This window comes from Sphaeramia orbicularis, chromosome 12, assembly GCF_902148855.1.
Source record: "Sphaeramia orbicularis chromosome 12, fSphaOr1.1, whole genome shotgun sequence".
NCBI lineage: Eukaryota > Metazoa > Chordata > Actinopteri > Kurtiformes > Apogonidae > Sphaeramia > Sphaeramia orbicularis.
In genome coordinates this window covers 16302571-16325973 of record NC_043968.1, presented here as the reverse complement: position 1 = coordinate 16325973, position 23403 = coordinate 16302571, and the positions used below count along the sequence as shown (strand labels likewise).

The window sequence follows — 23403 nt, the reverse complement described above, 5'->3', positions numbered from 1 at the left end:
ACAGTGTGTCAGTCAGTCACAGGTGCAACGTGACATGGATTCACAGGTTGATGAAATGCACAAGCTTCTGTCAGTCAGTCAGTCATCTCTTTATCAACATGCTCCTACAGGTGACACTGCAGAGCACCTGGAGGCTCAATGTCATTTAAGTAATTCTGAATAGCTACTGGAGGTAAATTTTTATGGGAACTGAAAATGTTATGTAACAAGGTCACAATACTTCTGCGTATACGAGTCAGGTCTGGATCTACTGGAGGCTGAAAATAAGCAATTACAACTTTCAGAGACAGCAATTAGACTTCTGCATAAATCAGATACATTTTGTATGTTGAACACTTTTTGACAAGCGTTTGGAAAACTAATCAACACATGTTCTGCAGCTCTTTGACTCACGAATGCCTTATTATATTATGGTTTACATTACAGCCAGTTTTCACCTCCTCTGACAATAAAGCACATTACACTCTAGATACTGAAATCCAAATTCATCTCCCGAAATCAACAACAAACCCCTGTTTGGACTGAAATGTGATTCATCCCCATTTGGTAAAGTTGCACCTTGGGCTAACCCCTGCAATCAAGAGTGTGGACACGTGCCATGAATCATTTATCATGATGGGGAGGGAGTGAAGAAAATGCGGTACACAGGTGTTCAGTCAAAGAGGATCACATTTAACGAGATCTATTTATACCCTCTCACTGTGGATTAGGCCAAGAGAATGCCACACTGCTGCCCAATCAACCCTCTTGTTGGTTCACCCTCACACTACTCGACCCAGTGTTTATACAAATATAAGCCCTATTAGAGAGCTGAGTGCCACTCACAGAGCCACATGTGAAGTAGAGCTAGGCAAAAAAAAAAAAGAAAAAGATGTCAATATATTTTGGCTAAACAGCAACATACCCCTGAATTTTTTTGGCTGAAATGTGGGTAACAAAGTCAGGTGCTTATTTATCAAGAAGTGGTTTACTATAAAGTCTGAAGAAAATAAAGAAAAAAACAAATCATGGCTTTTCTCTGCCATGCTGTCCACTGTTCCAAGTTAAACTGCAAACTATAACAAGTGCATTTACATTTTTCCTAACAAAATCTACACATGGCAAACTCATCAAGTTTGCACCAAGATTCACTTCCTCTCAGAATAATTTCTTTGACAGATTTCACACTATTTTCTGAGCTCAACATGTGTAACAAAGGTACTTTTTGGCTGTCTGACAGATTTTCTTCTCATTAGTGGTAAAGAACACTATGGAGATGACCTGAACTTGTTACCCTTGACCACACTGGCTGCGGGGTATTGTTTTCAGTTGGCATGACTTTATTTCCTCTGTGGTAGCAAATGATAGTGCACAAACTCCTGCAGGTTAAAAAGGGTTAAATAAAAATGTTTAGTGCTGACAGACTCACAAGATGATCTCTGAAACCAGAAATAAATGTGCTTTCTGGCCTAACAACAATAATGCAAAAATATGTAATACTGTAATACATTGAGTATATTTGATATACTCTCCACCTCTAGCATGAAGGAGAGATTAACATGACTACATTAGGATTGTATCGCAAGGAAACAAACAAAACATAAGAACAGCTGTGGGTAATGATGTACCATCTCTGTCACATTTTACGACTAAGTGTTGGAGGAGAAGTCTCTGTGGCCAAAAAGGCTGAGTGAGGGGAAACAGTATTGGGATAGTGAAGCTGTAAAGGGGGATAAAGCAGCTATGGGGGAAGATGATAGGGAGAAAGTAGGCCAGTGTTGTATGCAGTATTGCAGATGTTAGATTCTTGGACTGGATCCATATGAGGTTTACCCATTTCTGATCCACACTGATACACAAAACGTTCAACCTCATCAACCATTGTTGCACTACAAATAAAATCTCCACATCAGAGCAGATCTGCTGCTCAGTGGCTAAAAATGCTCTGACAGAATAACTAAAAGTGTTCTCTACTAGGTGTTTATAAAAGTTAATAAACTTTCCATATCAGGGCTGCGTGGTTAAAAATGGTCACAAAAAATAGTTTTACATCTATTTTGCACTTTAAATAAACACATCTCAGCTGTACTCTTTATCATTACAAAGTAATCTGAATCTGTCAGGCTATTTCTAAGATTTTGGCTTTTTTATTTATTTTGGATGAAGAAAGAGGAAAAAATAGATGATACTCTTTGATTCACAACACTTTGAATCCAGATAAATCGAAAATATCCCATCCTGACCCATGACAACATGAAACCATGATTAATCTTTTTTTATTTCTGCTAGTTTTACTCTCCTGTCAGAGCTGTCAGGTGGGCTGACAAAGCGTAATGCCACATAAATTACTGCTACTCGGTGACAAACCCAAATTCAAAGCCAAACATATGACACACGGCGCTATTAATAGTATTTAAAACTTACTGCTAGGGCAAAAGCAATGCAGTGTATTTATGCTGCCATTAAAGACAACCATGTTTTAAGCTGATGTTTACACATTTGACTTAAAGAGACTGATTTATCAAAGTAACAACCTTGGGAAATTTACATTTTCACATAAAATAGGACGAATAAGAAAATAAGTATCTGGCCAGCATTTGCAGTAATGTTAATATCTCACCCTTTTTAAATGTTTTTACTAAATCTAACAGACATCTTTATTTCTGTTTTCATCTTCTTGATTATAGCTGCTATGACATAAAATTAAAGGGTTCTGCAAGCAGAATGTTTTGATCAATAAATTAAATCAATTAATTTATGAATTTACAGCCACATTTCAGCACTAGTTAGAACCACATGGTAGAGCTTCAAGACTCTGCCTCAATTTTTATGGCCCACAGGGGTTATGAAATGTAGGAAATATCCATGCACTGAAACAAGTTGTCCAAAACAGCCAGCATTTCATGTTAAGCTGCTCTGCACTATAAAATAGGTCAGGACAGGGATTAAAAATAAATATCAGTTGTATGGGCTTTACCAATAGTGCAGCCTCAATATGTACAGAACTGGGATGTAGAGGCTTATATATTATCTGGACTGGTCTGCTCTTCTTCACACACTGAATCCTATAAACTAATGAAAGCCTATTAGTTTGATGATGTAAGAAGGGTAAACCAAACCTGAAATATAGTGCTTGCTTTAAAAAAATAAATAAATAAATAAAAAAATACAACATATCAGAGGCAGTACATTCTTGATTCTTGCATCCAGCAACAACAATAACTATAGTGGAAAAACCCCCCACAAACACTCTGTATTTATCCGTTTGAGCTGTTATAGGAGGGCTGACTTATAGATGCATATCCTGCGTAATGAACATGACACTGCCTCCACAACAAACACTGAATTAACATTTGACACCCAGAGCAAATAATACACAATAGAGCAGCAGGGAACACCCAGCCTCTCATTCATTGTGTCCTCATAAACCACCCCAGGTCACCTGTTAATGCAAGGAAAAGCAATTTTCCGGCCATGCACAGATCCATAGAGTATACTACAACTGGCAGTTATTCAAGTTAGGTCTTTGAGTGGAAAATGCATTTTCTGTCTGGATCTACTCATAATATTTAAAAACTTATCTGTGAAATACAACATGATATTGAAAGAAGAATGAAGTGGAATACTACAAACTGTTTTTAGGGTTACCTTTTGGACCGGCGCAGACGAGCTCCACTAAAGAAATGTGGCATGTTAAAGTTGGACAACATCGTCCACAGACTTGAGTCAGACATTGTGTCCAAGTCATGCCAGAGAGGGAGATGTAAAGGGGGCTTTAAAAGACCAGGTGAGGACAAGCGACGGTTTTCAGGATTCAACAGGATGCGACTCCCAGAGCAGTCCTGACTAGAAGTCCTACAACAGCTCTCCTTAGGTCCAAACTTCCTCTGCACTGACACATCTGCAGCCAGCTGCGGCATAAACACAGTGGCAGGGAGGACACGTTGTCCTCCTCTGTCCTCAAATAAAAAGTAATCCAGGGAGGATCCTGAAAGGCACACAGTGTGTGATCCAGGTCAGGTGTTGACACGTCCACTGTGGCGGAAATATGACACTTAATACCGGCTGAATTTTTGTTTTCCTGTCTCACTGTGACGGTGTTCTCTATCCCAAACACTCACCCTGCTCCCTTCGCTCAACATGCTTCATATCATGTAACAGGCATCTACCACTTCATATCCTGTGAAGGGGGGGGTTATGAGACAGAGGGGTGCTGCATCATCAGCAGATGCTGCTGTGCACTCACAGATTTCACAAACTGGCACCCCTCCAAAGTCCTGTGGGTCAGTGTATAAAGCAGGACCTATTTGAAATGGAAATGCTGTGCTTTCGCATGGATATCTTGAGCCACAGCATAAATTCTTCCCTCAGCCATTCCCTGTATACACGGGCCGAAATCATTCATTTACTTCAAGCCTCGCCTTAACTTCATTACATTTGGTTCGCCTTTCATGTTGTCTGGAAGGCAGATAGGGTGCTAAATGCACAACAGCTACGTGCAAATAACATACATCTAAAGTTTTTTAAAAATGGACAATAAGGTTATTGTTAAAAACTGATCTGTTTGGCTTGTGAAATATGCATATAATGTATGTGAGAAGATTTAAGATCAGCTCATGGAAGTTTGAGGGGAAAGTCATACATTCAGTTGCTGTCCGGCACAGAAACAAAACAAACATTCCACGCTAAATAAGACTACAACCCAAAACAACCATTAGCAACATACTGATCACTTATGTGCAATGATTATTCTCCAGAGTACAAAGTTCAGCCCTGTAAGCAGCCACTTGGCACTACTGCAATAATACAACTCCACAGCCATGGTAAAAACACCTGTCTGTTTGTGTGCACAGCAGGAGGCTGCTGTAATTCCATGTGTTATGGTGTTTTGGAAGGGTGTAGACACCCATTTTGTGGGATTGTGATTGGTCAGTTGTAAAACTGACAGTAAACAGAGGAAAGAGTCAGTTTAAAGAGAGGCTGAAAATCTCATTTAGGAAATACAGTAGATATGAGGACCACCAGGATGCTTCCAGAAAGTCTAATTATTACCAAGCACACTGCAGGAAAGGATTCAAAGGAGCACCAGTAGAATTGAAAGCAAAATTGACACCATCGTGACTGACACGTAATCACTGCTACTATTTGCACGTACCACCTCTGTAATAAAGTGCTATCACAAGTCATTTTGTCGTTGTAAGGTCTGTGTTGGTGTGAGTGTGAGTTTGCATTCCCTCACAGTGGCTCAGTCCGTTTCCCTACAGGCCAGTGTGACAGCCTTCACTCTAATTATGGCTCTGCTCTGCTTCTGTGTTCCACATAAGAAACAACGGTTCAGATGGTTCAAAGTCAAACTTGCACAGAGCAGCATGCTTAGGGAGGTCACAGAAAGAACTGACATCGCAAGCAGAAAATGTAGGTTATTGTCCTCTTATTGGACGACAAGGGGAAAAAAAAAAAAAATATATATAAAAATGTTTCTACAATGATTACTATACATCAACTGGGTATGACAGTAGATATATTTCCTCTATTAGTAGAAGTGTGGCTGAATTATGTAAAACGTAAGAACTTTACAGAATGCTAATTTAGCACAAGCACTGATGCGTTATCACTAATAAATCATGAGACAGGTCAGCAAAATTTGCCTAGAGATTAAACGGGTTAACTTTTTAGACTGCAGATTGCATATGCTGCATTGCACTGTTACATAATTTTGGATAGCCAACACGTTGAGCTGGGATCCAGTTTTTATGTTTTATAAATCCAATATCAGTTATAGGGCTAAACACAAGCCATTTATATACTGCATACATGTTAGCAATCATTACTGAGCAATGAAAGCAGAAAACAACGATGCAACTCACTGCACAGCCTCACAGCAGAACTAAATTACAGTCTCACATGTGTACTTTTACCCAAACAAGATAATGTAGCACAAATTTTACACCAATGTGGTTGATATATTCTCAATCAAATTCTTACTGATGAATAATTCCCGATGAGTTAGTCGTTAACAAATCTACTCTCACCCACAATTGATTAAATAAAAGTTGGTAAGGGCTGTGTATGTAGAATCAGATGGGCGACGTGCAATAACTTTTCTCAATACTGTGATTACAGTATGACTTGCGATAAGCAAACCAACCTCACAGTTGCTCACAAACCAACATCAATTAATGACGAGCTGTGGCTTCATGGGATTGGCGAATACAATACATGTCACTACATTAACACTGGCCGGTGTATCCATCTGATGACTCACATCTTTACAGGCAGAATGTGAATGTGTGGCTCATGTAAATATGATGATTTTACACATTCATCGCGATCCAGACAATCTGTTTCTCATGCATCTTCATATGATGACATCGATTGAAAATATTATTTCCTGTTGAGCACCATCAAGGATGATGGTGACATGATGATGATGCCTGCTATATTCCATAAACATATAGATTAAGCATCTCATCTGGGATTATAACACAACAGGCCGCACCATAAACCTGCGAACTGGTGCATAACGGAATGACAACCAAAAATGAATAAATAAGAATATCCAGTAAACACATCACTGCAGTCTTGTATGGAGCTGACTCACTTAAATGCCTGCTCCACTTGACTCTCTATGAAAGCTCAGGAGAACAAGATGAGGTCAGATGTGACATGGGTGGGTGTTTCATGCTATTCATTGATACAGAAAATGCCTTGAAAATTGAGTGTTTTGAATGGGCTTTGGGGCAAAAAAATAAATAAAAAAAGACTCCAAGTTTCATTCCAACAATTTCTCTTGGCAAAATCTGCGTCAGAAGCAAGTCGTCGGTCAAACGCAGCCAAGTAAATCTGACAAATACATAAATTGTTAGTCTATCAGTCTCTAAAAACTGTGTGCTAATAATTCTTCATATTTTATCCATTCAATGTTTAACCAACTGGCCAGCTGGACTTGTTAGGGAGAAGCTGCTAAAGAAGGAGCTTCTCAAAACGTACGCTAGTTATCAAGTTTGGAGAAATGTTACTGTTACAACAATACAGAAACTATACTCTAATATCAGAATACAACTTTAATATCCTTTAATTCAGCTTTAATACTTTGAACAATACTTCCTTTATTCTGACACCGTAGACCTTAAGAACCTCAGGGGTTAAGCAGTAATCGTATAACAAGTCAACCATCATAAAACTATTGTCTCAATAAGCTAAATGAAAGGAAAGCCCAAATAAGGTTTATCCTAAAACAAAGATATATTCAGGGCGTCTTGGTAGAGCTGAACTGATTGGATGACATGCCATCTTAGACATCATGAATGCACATTAACCACAAACAAAAGTGGATCTTCATGTTCTGTACAGTATCAAAATCTTCACTAATGTACACATTTTAACACACAAAACACGTAGAACTGAGATACAAGCAATAAGATTGACTCATTACTGAGAAATCGAAAATTAGTTTTTTGGATGTTCTTTATTCCTAAATGAATCAATCCAGCCAGGATTCAGACAGATTGAGACCATTCTTCACTTTGATGCATTTCAAATACCACAAATCCTACTTAGCACATGAAAGAGGAGCATAAACCTCAGAACAGAAACGGGGGCAAGATGGGGGAAGGGGGTGACACTATCGACATTATATAAGAACTGTGTCTTGCTATTTCAATGTCATTTCAATGGCAAATGAATTATTGCAGAGCGAAGTGCAAACTCAGTTCAAGCCATCGGAGGCATGAACACAAGACTGACAGAAACATGCACTAACAGGCCTTTCAGAAACATATTAACTGTAGCTATGGTTCAAGAGCTCACGCTTACCTCCAAAAATGAAAAGCGTGCAACGGGCTGCACGGACTGCAAGGACTAGTGGGAGTGGGGCTCAAGCTTCGGGGAGTAAGGCTGTAAAGTTAAATGGAGTGGAGTGAATAGACTTTTATTACATACATGGCAGAACCCCGTTACCCTCACAGCCCTGACATGTGCACAAAACAAAGCAGCAGCATCATGAAGAGTCAATGATCCCTGTTAGATGAAACAAAATGGTGCCTGAGGAGCAAGAAAAAGTATTTGTGTGGTTCTGCAAATGTTACGTAAAGTTAGTGATGTTTGACCCAGTCTGTTTGGATCCAGAGAGGATGATGTCATGTACTGAGGCCTTTTCAAATTAAACTTTGAGCAGTAGCACTGCAGAGCATTAGGTCACATAGAGGTGAATAACTTTTACTGCAGTGGAAACCCAGAGAAGACAAATCAGAATATGTAAAACCATATTGGAAATACTGTACAAGCATCCATCCATGACAGATATTTACAGACTACAACACTGTTTATATAAAATTTATTCATTGAAAACTGCAAATGCTGCAAAATACAGCAGAGCATACTTCTCATCATCATAAACAAGGAGAGAATTTAGAGTGATCTTTTGTTTGTCAACAAATGGGAACACACTGATAAACACCTCACAGTACTGTGGAGGCATTATGCCCTAGAATCTGCACAGAAAGAATGATTTTACATCAAATTTGGCCTCTCATTCTCCAATTTTGACTCTCACATATAGCATTCAAATGCTCAAATGGAAGGAACCATGACAAATGCCTTATTGACCACAGTATAAAATTAATCAAATCCAACATATGAGTGTGGCTGTGACAAAAGGTAAATCTGCCACGTAAACAGACACCCCTTCGGTGATTCACTGCTTTTCACAGTATTGATCACAACACAGCCATATCAGTCATGAAAGGTGTGCTATGAGTGTGTGTGTGTTCTCTACATTTGCACAGACTATGTGTATGTGTCACAGCAAGAAAAAAAAAAAAAAAAAAAAAAAAAAAAAAAAGGCATGTTGTGCAGTTGCGGCACTCCTTTGTGTGACACATTATCTGTCCATCTACAGCATCACACTCACATGCATGAAAACCTAAATGTGTGGACACATAAACACACGCATAACACAAGCCCAGGAAAGCTGCTGATGGCTAGCTGTGAAGAATTTGACATTAGACTTCCTGCAGATGCTGCTGCTGCTAATGCTAACGCTGCACAGGGCTTAAAGCAACAGTGAAAGACAACAAATAAGATACAGAGACAGATGAAGCTACACACTGCAGAGCTGTCCTCCCAGCTGGGTAGGATAACGGAGGAAAATACTCACTCTAGCGTCAGCCCTGGAATTCTCAGCCTCTCCCGCTGGGCTTTCATGGCTGAACTGTGCTCGTTTGCTCTATTGTGGACATGATATGCATTCACACTGCCTGCCTGCTGCCCCCCCCCCTGCACTGACAAAGAGCCAAACCTAGCCACCACAGTGCGATGAGGCGGATTGGTTTTCTCTTCCCCCACAAAAAGGGAGGGGGAGAAAAAGGGAGGCCACGCTTCTTGTTTTGGTCTTCCCCTGTTCCACCTTGAAGCTGTCAAATGAGATCTTCAGCTGCCTGCGGAGGGCATGGAGGCAGGACAAACCCCTTCTTCCCTCCCCTAATACACGCCCCCTGCTCTTTCACAACGCATGCATACTTGTGTACCCCCTACACCCACCCCCAAGAACAACTCCACCACCATCTGGTGAATTGCTACATAGCAAAGCTAAATAAATTCATTCTACATTATGTCTGCTCTCCTCTGCATACAGTCACCTTGACAGATGCTAACACGAGGCACACGCCATAGGATGCAATGTCACCGCAACCACGGAGATGATGTCATCTACGAAGGAAAAACATACTGCACCACTACCTGACAGTCCACATCCGTTCATGCACATATACAATACATACCTGGCTGTAACAAAACAAACTAGCAAAATGATACACCTGACAGTACACCTTGCAGTTGGAGTTTAAAAAAAAAAAAAAAACATTTTACATCATTAGAGGAGTGAACTAAGAGGTGATGAAACATGAGCTTAGATTTGATTTTGGAGAATGACATCCAAAGTATTTAAGCATGTTAAGTAAGTCAGTAACATTCTCAATTTGAGCCAAAAAGGCTGCAGATGTTTTCTTGCCAAACCATTAACCCATTCTATTAAATAAAAAAAAAAAAACTCACTCCACGTCTACCTGTGCATAATAAAGGAAGGTCTTTGTTTAAAGAATTTGAAAGAAGGCTGTAAAATTGACAACTGTGCAGTGTTTCTAGGATTCCTTAAAGCTTCTGTATCAACAATAACTAACAGTTGAAATTGTACAAGTGACAAGACAATGATGCTTTTCTTAAATCTGGAAGAACATAGAAAGCAGAGCAAATCAGAAAGACAGCACTCAGCTCTGCCTCTCTTCAGTTCACCAATTAATTCTTTATTACCATGTGCATGTTTGAAGAGCAAAAAGCTAGTGGAGATGACACCAAACACTGCACTTTCCACCAGCATATGAGGCAGTAGGAACTGGAGCATAAGATGAAGCAGAGAAGTTACAAGAGTAGAGCAGGTCAAGAGTAGGCTACAAACAAAAATTCAACAACACGGCCTCAGAATTTCCTGAAAACTGTAATGCTGATAAAACATACGCCTTATACTGAATGTGACCAGAGGTGTGGCCAACATCTGTAGGATTGGAGGTGTCAGGGATGGATCGCAAAAGTTTATGGCACTTCAATGATGCACCATTATTGCTGAAAAGTACACTAGCAGTGTTTTACTGAAATATGCATGGACTTCCCTGGAAAAGTTATTGTGCAAAATATCAAACTACATTTTAAACACATTAGAAAAAGCATGACTGAGACAGAAGATGATGCAGGTGTTGGATTGGCCTGATGCTGAACCCACTAGTGTAGAAAGTACGTGTGGAGTATCTTAAAACACAAAATGCGACAGTGAAGATCTTGTACACCTGCACACCTGAAGATTTGTTTGCAGGAGGAATGGGACAAAATGATCTGAAATACTTCATCTAGTGCTGGAATAAATTTGACTAATCAAAGTTGTTTTTTTAACCAAGAATTGTGAAAAAATAAATAAATTTTAAAGTGCAAAATCCTGATCATTTCTTGCACATCAGAAATTGGGCTTGTAGTGTTTCTTTGTTAGTTTCTTGTATTGAAGTAACTGTCATGTGTTTCTGTCGTCATATAGTTGAGGAAGGTGTATTTTTGATTGTTTTGTCCTCAGGTCATGCAGCCAGAAAACAATCGATCAAAACTGAAAATAGTCCGTAACATTGAGAGAGAAAGAGAAAAAAATAACAATGAAAAGTGGTAAATGCTTTAGTACCAATGCTTTTGTGGAATGTGTAAAAGACATAGTAATATTTAATATCACTGCTTTTTTTAATTTGCATTTTCTACACTGTTCCAGCTTTTTCTTTTTTGGGCTAAAGAATTCAGGAAATATTGAATATGCTGCCCATAAAGTCACCAGTACACCATTTACATTTCACATATGTCATAACAATATAAACAGAAATCTTAGTATTAAAACATTTGCTGTGGATTCATTTGTGCTGATGATTCAGGCCCTTTGGTTGAGGCAGATGATTCATAAAGGTTTTCAGATTAATGCGTGACTTCTGCTGAACCTGGAGTGAGAATAACTTTGTGACTCATCTCAGTTTGCAGAGCAGCAACGATTGTTTAGTTTGAAATCATTCAATTAACTTTGTGGAGCGCTACTCTTATTTTTTTGTTATTTAAAGAAAATATATCGTTACTCATTGTTAGAATATCTACAGTAGATGGCAATGAGGTTAACTCCTGACACCTTTTGCACAAATACTTTCTCCAAAAATATGCAACATGAAAATAATCAACATTAAGTACAATTTACAAATATGTTACACAAAATCTATCCCAAACTTTACCATCCACCTGTACAGTAAATCCATTCATAACTTAGGAAATCAAACAGTGCACTGAAATGGTGCAGATGAAGACCCAACTCAGTAAACTGCTGAGTTTATGAAGTCTAGCTGGCAGCATGTCTAGATGGTAACAAAATCTACAGTAAACATCTTCTATGACCTGTTTCATGGCAAAAGCCCAAATGCTTTGGTACCATAAAACTCAAACTGCAACAGGTTGTGTCTTTGTGTAGATGATGAGAAATGTGAATATAATCTGAAATAACAGTCAACAAATCCAGTGTCTTGAGCTGCCAACACATATACATGATTGATTTTCAGGTATTTAATTAGACATAGCAAAGGGACTTTCAGCTATTAAGGTCAAAGTATAAATAGGTTGCAGTAATCTCTCTACCAGAATGACTCATGTTGAAAACAACTCCACATATGACATTGCCTAAAAGGTACAATTATTCTTGTGGCCATGGAGAAATGATAATACATTAATACATTCCCTGAGGATGGAAAGAGTTTGTGGGAAAAGGCTAACGTTGTTACTTGACTCACATGCTGACACCAACCACCATGTAAATGCCATCAAATGTTCAGTAGATGGCTCTCTGCCACTGTGAGATTTCAGTATTCTGCATCAGGGAAACCAGGCCAGTGTGCACACAGTGAAGACTTCTTCTCATGCACTTTCACATATCTAACTTCAGAACACAAGCAAGTAGAAAAGTTAAATCTTCAGGCTTAGTAGTTATTATCGATCTACATGTTAAGTGGAAACTTCAGCATCTTCCTGCTCTGCATTCTGCTCATGTGAAGGAGGGAAGTGTTGCAGTTGTCACCAACTGCAGGTTATCACAACCCAAAGACATAAATATACTATTTTACACAAGATGACACAACTTTACTTCATGATCAACGTTCTCATCTTTCTGACCACAAATTTAGAGTGCTAACATCTTGATATTCAATAAATGGTAGTCACGAAGAATCTGAAGTTGCCATATCAACTTTGTAATATCCAAACACTATTACTATGGTTACCAAGGTCACTGGAGGCTTCAGCGCTAAATATAAATGGGTGCAGTTGCTGATCTCATTACAGCCTGTTTCTAAAGGTTCATCTCTATTGGGTGCCCTCACTGGTGAGGTGACAACACTAACAGCAAGGTGTCATGGGTAAATCTGACTCCACCAAAACAAAAAACATCAAACTGGTCTAAAAAGTGATGTCAACAGATGGCTTAAAAGCATGCTCATCATGCTCTTGTCTGAATTTCCCATATAAATTGTCATATTAAATCATGTACAATACATCAATCTGAGATTCATGTTACTGAGGAAAATCATGCCATCCTCTGAGAGACAGTTAATTATGTATTTCACTGTAACAAAATCAAAAACAAGAACACTGTTGGAAGAAAAGCAAATTCATGTACTCTCTATTTGACCCCGACTGCAACTACACAATTCAGATGGAAAATATTAAGTGTCTTTTTCCATGATCATCCATCTCCAGGGGGAAATAATGCTTACTCCTTCAAAGTAAACTGCGTTTTACTTCATCAGAGGCTTATTTACATCAATTTACAGCTGTTTTGTTGACTAAACCTAGAGCAGAATGATTAATGAAGTGTGACTGAGGACGTGCAGTGTCCAAAAAAACTTCAATAAAATATCTTTTCAATAAGAGAAAAAACTGAAGCACATCATGCACTTCATTTGCTCATTTTAATTGAACCGTGGTTAATATGGTCAGATGGACGAGCAGCAGAAATAGTGACATCAAAATAATAAGGTTTTCAATATAAAGAACACTGACAATATTAAATTTTTCAAGTTATGTATATATGATGCTTGACTTAACTATATGATATGATATTAGAATATCCGTATCAACACACTGGAACTCTCAATTTCTTACATTATTATTGTTTTACATGAAAACTTTGCATGTATTTTCAGTACTGTGTGCACCTGCAATGAAATGTAAGCCTTTAAAAATGTCAAATCAAGTTTAAAAGTTGTGACAGGTTGAATTATTATTATGCATTGCATTATTGTGTTTGCAATAGTTATTTGATTGTACAATTTGAAAGCAAAGATAATAATAGTGTTTATTTATACGGCATTTCTGTTAAACAGTAACTATTCAAGTTAACAGACAGTGAATAGATGGGTACTTACAAACTTCCTCTTCTGGGAAGACTCAACTCTTTCTGAAAGAGAAAGGAGAAGAAGTATAAGCATAAAAAAATCATACATCTGTTATACAGTATTGTATTCACTAGGTTGTCTGTTGTGCTAATGTTAAACATTTATTCTCATCTAACCAACACTAACACATTCACTTCACATTGAACAGTGGAGTAATTACTATAATGATAATGCTATACTGTTCAATGCAAAAGCCAACAGTGGAAGGCAGAGTAAAGCTGAGGTCAGGGTCTGCTTTGTGTACTGAGGAAACACAGTGAAACAATGTCCTCATTGATTTTTTCAAGGGATTATGCGTTCTCACAGACTTGTTACTTAAAGGATAATACTGCAAGCAAACATATGCAATATCACAAAGTCCTTGCAGTCATGAAACACTTCTTGGCTTTACATGTAAACAGAATGCGTATAATAGATGTAAGAGTTCTCTCGATACATACAATACTGAGCATATAATGGAAAGGAAACACTGGGGAAAATGCTTTATGTATTTAACAAAACATGTGCCACTCCCATTTTTATATGCAATTTCAATTTGCACATTTAAAAAAAAAAAAAAACAGGTGGAAAAGTGTATTGATAAAAGAAAAATGTAAATAAGTGCAATGGAAAGGGATTTAGGGAATATTTAGGAGTCTGCATATGTGTACCAATAAATATACTAAAATAAACAAATGTCATATTATATGGGAAATGCCAACTGTACCAAGATGTGGAGTTTGAAACTGTTGTATGATTTACACAAGTTGAGTTTCATGGTTTTGATAAAACACCTCCATGAGCATCTAAACTCTTTGGATTCATATAATGTGGATTTTATGTGAGCTGCTGGATATCTTGAAAATCGCCCATGGGCATGAATAAATTGTCTTCTATTCTATTGGTAGTGGATGGAAATACATATAAATGTACATTTGCCCTTTACAATTATTTAGAAATTCTGTTAAAATTTGCAATATACTTGAATGGAATCCTGCTAAAAGCCACATCTGTCCCTACTTGTCCTGGAGTATAATTGTACTGTCAGACCACTATAGAAATGTACTTTGTAAAATGCAACATTTAACCATGTTAAAGTTAGATACATATAATCATCATAATATAATTTCATCATCATGGTAGCATCATGGTTATCATGGTAGCTTTTCTTTGTAGATCAGCAGCTATAATGGTCATCTTATTATTCCTTTTACACTGTCTTCATCTTGTTGTGTTGTTTTAGTCTTATGTCGTCTCTGTCTCTTGCGTTATTCATCGTTTTTCACGTCACCCAAGTCTTGTTGCATCATTTTACAAATACTTTAAAACTACAAATACCCACTTGGTTTCTTCAACTCCGGACCAAATATTAAAATCTCAAAGTGAAAGAACCAGTGATTTGACATTTATAGTGATAATTACTGATATCCTCTGATGACCATTTTTACAGGAGGACATTTTGGGTAGTTTTTCCTTGTAGCTTGTAGATCAGCAGTTAAAGTGATATATGTTCCTCTTACATCTTTTACACCGTCTTCATCTTGTGTTGTTTTAGTCTATGTCGTCTATGCCTCTTGCGTTATTCATCCTTTTTTTTTTTTTACCCCAGTCTTGTTGCATCATTTTATGAATAGTTTAAAGCCACAAATACCCACTTGGTTTCTTCAATTCAGGACCAAATATTAACATTTGAAGGTGAAAGAACCAATGATTTGACATTTATGGTGATAATTACTGATATCCTCTAATGACCATTTTTACAGGAGGACATTTTTGGTCCCATCACCCTGCTTTACTTAAGGTGTAGACAAACAGTGATTTAATTCCCTAAAGAATTTTAGTGATGTACTTCATTAAACAAATCTTGTCAAGATGATATTCCTCTCATCTGCCTTGGAAGCTTTGAGAATGATAAGTAAAAAACAATAAATGTTTGTGGTGCTGCGACATCTGTTCATGTGTTAGTGCCACACTAATGCATGGACAGCCATGCAAGCCAAAGACCAACATCAGTCACAGTAACAGACAAACACACCTTGTAGAGAGCACTGTATCCCGGTGGAGTTAACAGTAGTGTTTGTTTAATTACTGCAGTCAACATCCCTGTGCCTCTCTGTGCTGTTCTGTCAGTAGCAAGAAACAAATATGTCTCCCTCCTGGATCTGTGGTCCCTGTACAATAGCACTGATAAATAACCAGGCAAAGGATGCATTTTCTCACCATTTGACGATTACATGTTTTATTGTCTCATAACCTGATAAGGGTCTTTGTCTAAAACAGTGTAGGACACAGAGCCAATGATGTGTATTGGCTGCTCTAGTCAGCAGAAAAAGTGCTAAGCCCCCACTCTCCCTTTGCTATCAATTAGGGCTTAATGTCTGGCTTCCCCTGCTGCCGGCTGAAGACCAAGGGCAGAGAGGCTCCTTGGGAGACATGACCACAGTTCACACAACACTAATTACCAGCAGGGAATGACCTATTGTGATTGGAGACCCACCAATCACAGCAAAGCAAATCACAGTGTGAAGTTTACAGCAACGCAAAGACAAGATGAAAGCAGCTACATTATAATGAGACCAATATGTCAAGTTATTCCATATATGCTTTGTGCAATGTATTTGTGAAAAATCAAAATATGCTGTCGGAAGAAAATTACAATAAGTCAATAAATGTCTTTGATTGACTTGCATATTTATACTTTTGATGTGGGACAGTTTTGACACCTTTCTAAGTAGTCAAGCTTGTGCACAGAAAGAGGTCTATTACTGAAAGCAAGCATCCGAGAAAGCGCATTCGAAGTGCACCGCATGACATGGTTTTAATGAAACAGTGTTGTGAGACAGTTTCCAAACTTCAGCTCTGTCTCTGCGATATTTAGTTTTATCTTTGTCTAGTTTTCTTAAAAAGGAAGAGACCCCAATCCTACACACAGGAAATCAAATGAATCTATTCATTTCAAAAACACACACTATGACAAAAATAATATATCCAGGTATATAGTTGCACCAAAAATTCATATTCCAAGTGAAAGCTAACTTCATTAACATTAATATTAGTTTAAAATTAAATTGAATTGCCTGAAAAAAATGTGTAACTACATCAGAGCAACATGTGATGGATGATATTTCCATCAACTTTTAATTATCACTGACATTTTACAAAGGCTGACAGTCTGTAATACAAATTGATTTTGGGAGGTGCTTTCATCTTCGAGACTATGCGGGAAAAAAACTGGTGAGCCAATAAAAGGTAAACCTCATACATTTAGGCATCAATGCATGGGAGACTTTTGACATGATCATGAGAGAGAGTGTATTGTTCCACAGGGGGGGAAATGTCAATGACTTCTAGAAACAACATCTCCAAGACATCACATCAAAGCTGTGGCAGTGCTCTTCATAAAAAGGCCTTCATTAATAATTCCCCTTGATTTATTTTGGATTTTCCTACATCTGAAGATCAAAAGTGTACTTGGCTTTAACTGTGGTATGCTGCTGACTAGCAGGAAAACCCACATCCTCATATTAAGTCTCATTGTCATTCATCAACACCTTGAATGACATCAGGGTAACATAAGGTAAATGCCCCCCCATTTGTCCTTTTGCACTGCAATGCTTGTTCAGTGTGCTGTAATTATCAAGCACACCAGACTGGATGACTGACCAGATCCACTTGACATCCTTATAATCAGAGGCTACACTGATTCAGCGCTGGCAACCCTCTTCCAACACTCAAATTGCAGCTTTGGACTATGTGTAATTTTGACTGACACAAGTGGAAACTAAATCGCAAGACAAATGTTTGACATATTGTCTAAAATACTACACACAGGAAACCAGAAGATCAACAAACTGGCAGTCACGATGAAGTCAGACCTGTTAGCGAGAGAAGAACCAGCTATGAGTGTTGTAACCTCCTGTCACACAAAGCCACTGTTTATCAGTACACAGTAAAGACTAGCTTGCATAAGATTACCCACAGGAACCAAGAACACGCTTTAGCATCAAGAAATGACAGTGACTAAAGATGCACATTTTCCACATTCATGAGGGTGCATTCGATGTTCAGTGGTTTTCTGCTTTAATGTAGACACAAAACGCAGGGTGAGTTTAGCAATCGACATCACAGGAAATGAAATCTTGGCTTTATCAGATCTAAATGCTGTTTCAAAGTCAGACACCTCAAGTGTATCTAGAGATTAGAAGAGGTCAAACAGATCAATGAAAACCAGCTATCTACTCCAAACACATGTTCAGTATAGAAGTGGACAGGCCACACAATATAGAACCAGTTGAAGGTCATCTCAAAGCGCAAACCCTGACCTTACATAGCAAAGACAGTCGCATTCAATAACTAGAATTTTGATCAAGTTACACGCACGCATCAGACTATTACTGAAAGTGACAACTACATCAATAAACTCAAACCTACTGTCTGAAGTAATATGATCCAGCATTATGCACAGCTTGATTCTTGCACCAGCAGGGGGATATTCAACAGGAAAGCATACAGACTCCGTTAGAAAGCTGATTAAATCTCTTGGCATTGCCACATTTTTTGTTCCAAGCAGGATGTTAGGTGTCATAAATGCTTAATCCACTGACTCATCCGATCCTTTATAGACAGAGAGACAATTCATTAGCCGACTGACACTGAACATCATTCTTTTCTCTTTAATTATCTCCTTTACAGCAGACTCTCTTTTGATGCCATGATAATAAAAACCTAAAAGTAAACATGAATAAATGAAGACGTTCACAACTGTAGCAGCTCCAGACAAATTCAGATACTGGTTGTCATTACTCAGTTAAGAAACATAAACAAGATACATTCACAGGGTTTTAATTATCAATGGGCAAAGGGAACCATGGATTCATTGCCAAGCTCTGCTTTAACATTACATAAAACATCTCATACAAATAGAGTTCTGTTTTACTGGTACTCTGTGTTTGCACATTTATTGCTGCTGCAAACAATCTTGTCATTTAGTTTTTGTTGTAGGTTATTAGAGCTGCACAATATATCGTTTGAGCATCATCATCGCAATGTACACGTATACAATAGTCACATTGCAGGTCCTGCAACGTAGGAGGCGAAATGAAGTCAAATGTTCTCATCTAATTTCAGCCTGGGTACCTGACATTGGGCTCAGCGATCCACCAATCACAATCATTCTTAATCAGTTTGCCGAAGCAGACCCTGGCCCTGCACATGGAGTGAGTCACTGGTTACAACATTGAAAAAATGAGCAACAAACAAGAGAAAATCACCGAAAACTAAGACTTGGTGCCAAAAAGAAAAGCAACGTCAGTTATCTGGAATTATTTTGACTACAAGAAGGATGATACTGAAACGCGTGTTCTGTGTTGACAGTGCCTTGCACCTATTGCCACAACGAGAGATAACAACTAATTTGTTTGACCATTTACGTCGGCACTACACAGCTATTATATCCTCCTGAGTAATTTTTCATACCACAATATATATCGCAATGTCAGTTTTTTCCAGTATCGTGCAGCCCTACTGGTTATTAATGATGATGCCTTTATTTAACGTTAAACGTAGTTCAAAATATGTTGACGTTTGACAATAAATGCAAACAGCAGAAGTCATGTATAAAAACGCAGACAACAGAAGGGATTAACAGCTAGAGATGGCAGAACAGAAGTCTGACATCAGTCCAGGTTGTGAGGACCCCAGAAACTTCTGTCACAGGAAGCCATGTAATCATTACTATCTATGTACAATGGAGTGTGTGACAAAACAGAAAAAAAGCCATGAATTATTGCCATTAAACCCATACACAAACCATGTCAACATCACTTTGGCACAAATGAAACCTAATACAAGCAAGTCTTCAGTTGGGTGTCAGACATTTGGCCTGGGGTACAAACAATAAAAACCCCAACAAAAGAATATCAGGTTATGATGCAACATTCCCAACAGTATGATGCAGACACTAAAGGAAATTATAGAATTAGGAGTTGCTAGAATGAGAATTAAATAACAATAAATATATTTAAAAAGGGAGAAAAATGTTTTATTCATAGAAGACTAAATAGCTTGATTCTTCAAATTATAGCTCATCATCTTCACATCATGCCCATCTTCTATCAAAATGAAACTACTACTCCTGAAATCCACACTAGGGGCTGCTATTGTACATAGTTTTAGCAAACACCTTGCAAGTTTCTCCAGTATTACCCTAGTGTGAGCTATTTGGTGTCTGTTATTGAGGAGCGGAGACTTCAGACAATACTGAAACACAAGAAATAATACATTTTGGAAGAATATAAACATGTTCAGCCACAATGGGAACCTTAAATTCTATTTAATGTAACATGTCTGAAATAGCAAATGTTCCTCTGAACGTCTCTTAGAATTGTTCACGTACAAGGACAGTTTCATCCTTTGAGCATCTTCACAGCATCAATAAGGTGCGGTTTGAGATGATGAAAACTCCCCATCTTGCGCAAACACACATCAGCAGAGAGGAGGCATGCCCCATTTATGTTATTAAAAAAAAAATAAAAATTTGCATTTATTACTCATTACTATTACAACACCAGACAGTTATTCTCTGGTGTTTCTTTGTCAGTGACGCCAAATTTGCAGACACAAAAAAAAAATCTCTTTATGATTGCATTTCTGCTGGGAAGAAACTTTTTTTTTTACTCCTTTTAATTCAATATAAAACAGAATTCAGGAGGTTTTCCTTAAAATACTGCTCACACACACACACGCACGCACACATACACACAGCTAAACAGGCTTTCTGTTACTGAACCGTCATGATTTGTAAGTGAGGCTGCATCCCACCAGCTGGTCACAGTACTTCACACAAATGACTCTTTGGAGGCACACAATGTCACTATGCTGGTTTGGAAGGCTACCTTTTATATGAGGCACTGTTATGTGTCAGAGGTACAGTAAAGCTCACAACGTGATGCACTATCCTCTGACAGCCAGCACCTAATTAAGATGAAGAACATGGTGGGCTGCTACAGGCCACATTAAAATCTATATGACTGCTACAAATTGCAGGTAATTAGGAAACATGGCAGCAATGCAGAATCCAAACCTTCTGATCCTTAACACCAAAATTAATGGAGAGATGGGAGCGAGTGGAAACTGAAATAGTTTTTTATATTTGTAAGATACCGTTACAGATACAGAATTTAGAGAGTTATATGGAAGAATTTTACTTAGAATGTACAGTAGATCTTCAAGAATAACAACAATCGCACATATTTACATCATGGAGGTCAGCATGAGTTACAACACACACAAACATGTAGACTCAGGTGAAAAACCAAGCAAATATTGATCGTTATGAAATAAGTGCACTGGCATCCTGCAAAACTCAAACTGCCAACACTCCCTGATAGAATCAGAAGCAATTACCTGAACAAAGAAATTACAGAAATGCATCACATTTCAGTCTATAAAGTCAAAGTGAAACAGGCAAATGCACAAAAAGAGAAATGGCATGATACATGAATGTGTTTCCTCAAGTACCATAAATACATCATTTTACCCAATCAATCAAATTGCCTTTTTATTTGTCTAGAGACGAACCAGAGGCCGACCACACCGATAGTTTCCCAGTGAACCAAGCTGAACTGAACGACACACTTTAACTGAACACTTTATTTAGAAAACTCATTAATGGGTCTGAGACTGGGAAACACTTACTCTCCTGCGTATTGTTGTTAGTCTGCGGTTGTTTTTCCAACAAGTCTAAAAATAAAATCTAAGCACTGTCACATTCATTAGGCTTCAACATTTGCGCTGAAGCTTACTTGTCTGCATGAGCGGCGATCGATCCACAACATATGATATCTTTGTTCTGTTCGTGAGGTAGTGAAATCTTTCACATTATTGATTATTATGTTCAGTGCTTTTCTCTTGAAAGTATTTTTGCCAGTTATGCTGCTTTTCTCCACATTTCTCATACAAAAAGTGAACTGATGAATAATTCAGACAGGATAAATATTTGAAGTTGCTGAAATATGTGATTAAAAGCTAAACTGCAGGGAATCCAGAATTAGTTTTGATAATATTTTGCCTTTGAAAACAGGAAAGAGCTGAAAGAAGATATAATGGAAAGTGACAATGAACAATGACTACAACATACAAATTTCATAACATAAATTCTCAAATGCTATAATTTATTCCTGAAGCAAAGTGTCTGGTAAATTTACTGTTAAAAAGGCAAACAGTGGCTTCAACAAAAAGTCTATTTCTTTCAGTCCACCCAACATAAACACTGTCCAACTGGAATGATGTCATCCCTTCCTGCCCTGAGAATGAAAGGGAACTGTGGAGCTGAACCAGCTATATTCATTTGCCTGACAAACTAACTTCCGTGTTTCCTTTTGAATGTGAAAGTTAGAGCACTGCTGCAGTCGAACCACAGGAACAACCGTTTGGTCTGGATGAATAAAGAAGTATAAAGTCTACCATAAAGAAATGTGTTACAATGTGTCAGAAAGAGAGGGAGAGATTAGGGCAACTGTGCACAAAATAGCTGTTTGGAAGGTTTTGATAAATGCAATTACAGGAAACTAGTCTGCTTTCCACAGAGAAACCTATTAAACCCTTCAAAAATTCAAAGAGCATAAATTAAATGTCAGCATTTCTACTGTCTTATATTCTGAAAGTTGAAAAATCACAAAAGACCACATTGAAACATGAAACACTGAACAAAAAAGTCAGATGTTAATAGCTTTGTTCTACACATTCGCTCAACATCGTAATAATTCAAACATTAAACAACATAAATAAACACAAATGAGTATTAAAAAAATGGACAGATTTTTTAGCTTCATCTGTAAATGGCATCCTCAGACAAATCGTACAGAATAGGTGTAAAAGATGCCGTTTGACCCTAAAAGGTTTCCTTGTAAATATTTCTATCCATTACTCTGGTCTCCATGTGGCTCCAGAGCGAAAATAGAGTATGCAAAATTGTAATTCCAGTCCAATTTATGCTTTACTATAACACCCACTGAACAGTTTCCTGGCTCAGCTGAAGAAAATGAATAATATCTGAAAGGTGTTGAATAAAAAAAAAACGACGTGACATGTTTAAGATACAGGCACTTTCACATTTTAATATTGTCTGCTTCTTTCTCAATCCCATTTATGTCTCGTATTACAGCAGAATGCTGGCAGCAATAATTTGATCAGGTCCATCAATTGTTATGACTTCTTTTTTTAAACTCAGTTTACATTTCAATTTATTTTTTGACAGAAAGACCAAAACCTTACATTGTACATTATCATAAAAAGTCAATAAAGCATGAGAAAGCCCTTCACATAATATAATCAATCCAGATGTGTGAATGCACAGCTTTCTGTCCCTCTGCCAGCAACAAAGACAAATCCAATTTGATAAAAGCTCTAAGGAAAAGTACATTATCTCAGTTCA

General features: G+C 37.8%; 1 protein-coding gene across 14 annotated transcripts in view; it reads right to left on the bottom strand.

Annotated features, from left to right (window-relative positions):
• mast4 (microtubule associated serine/threonine kinase family member 4) overlaps positions 1 to 23403 on the bottom strand; it is a 71314-nt gene that overhangs the window by 22953 nt on the left and 24958 nt on the right. For 8 of the 14 annotated variants that reach the window (XM_030148522.1, XM_030148524.1, XM_030148525.1 and 5 more), the window contains one exon: positions 13962 to 13993. In XM_030148522.1, the coding sequence (XP_030004382.1) occupies positions 13962 to 13993 (32 nt within the window). Of the gene's footprint in view, positions 1 to 3627; positions 4124 to 7794; positions 7876 to 9136; positions 9386 to 13961; positions 13994 to 23403 lie in introns of those variants that run through there. The other 6 variants (XM_030148529.1, XM_030148530.1, XM_030148531.1 and 3 more) reach the window with 3 other exon arrangements.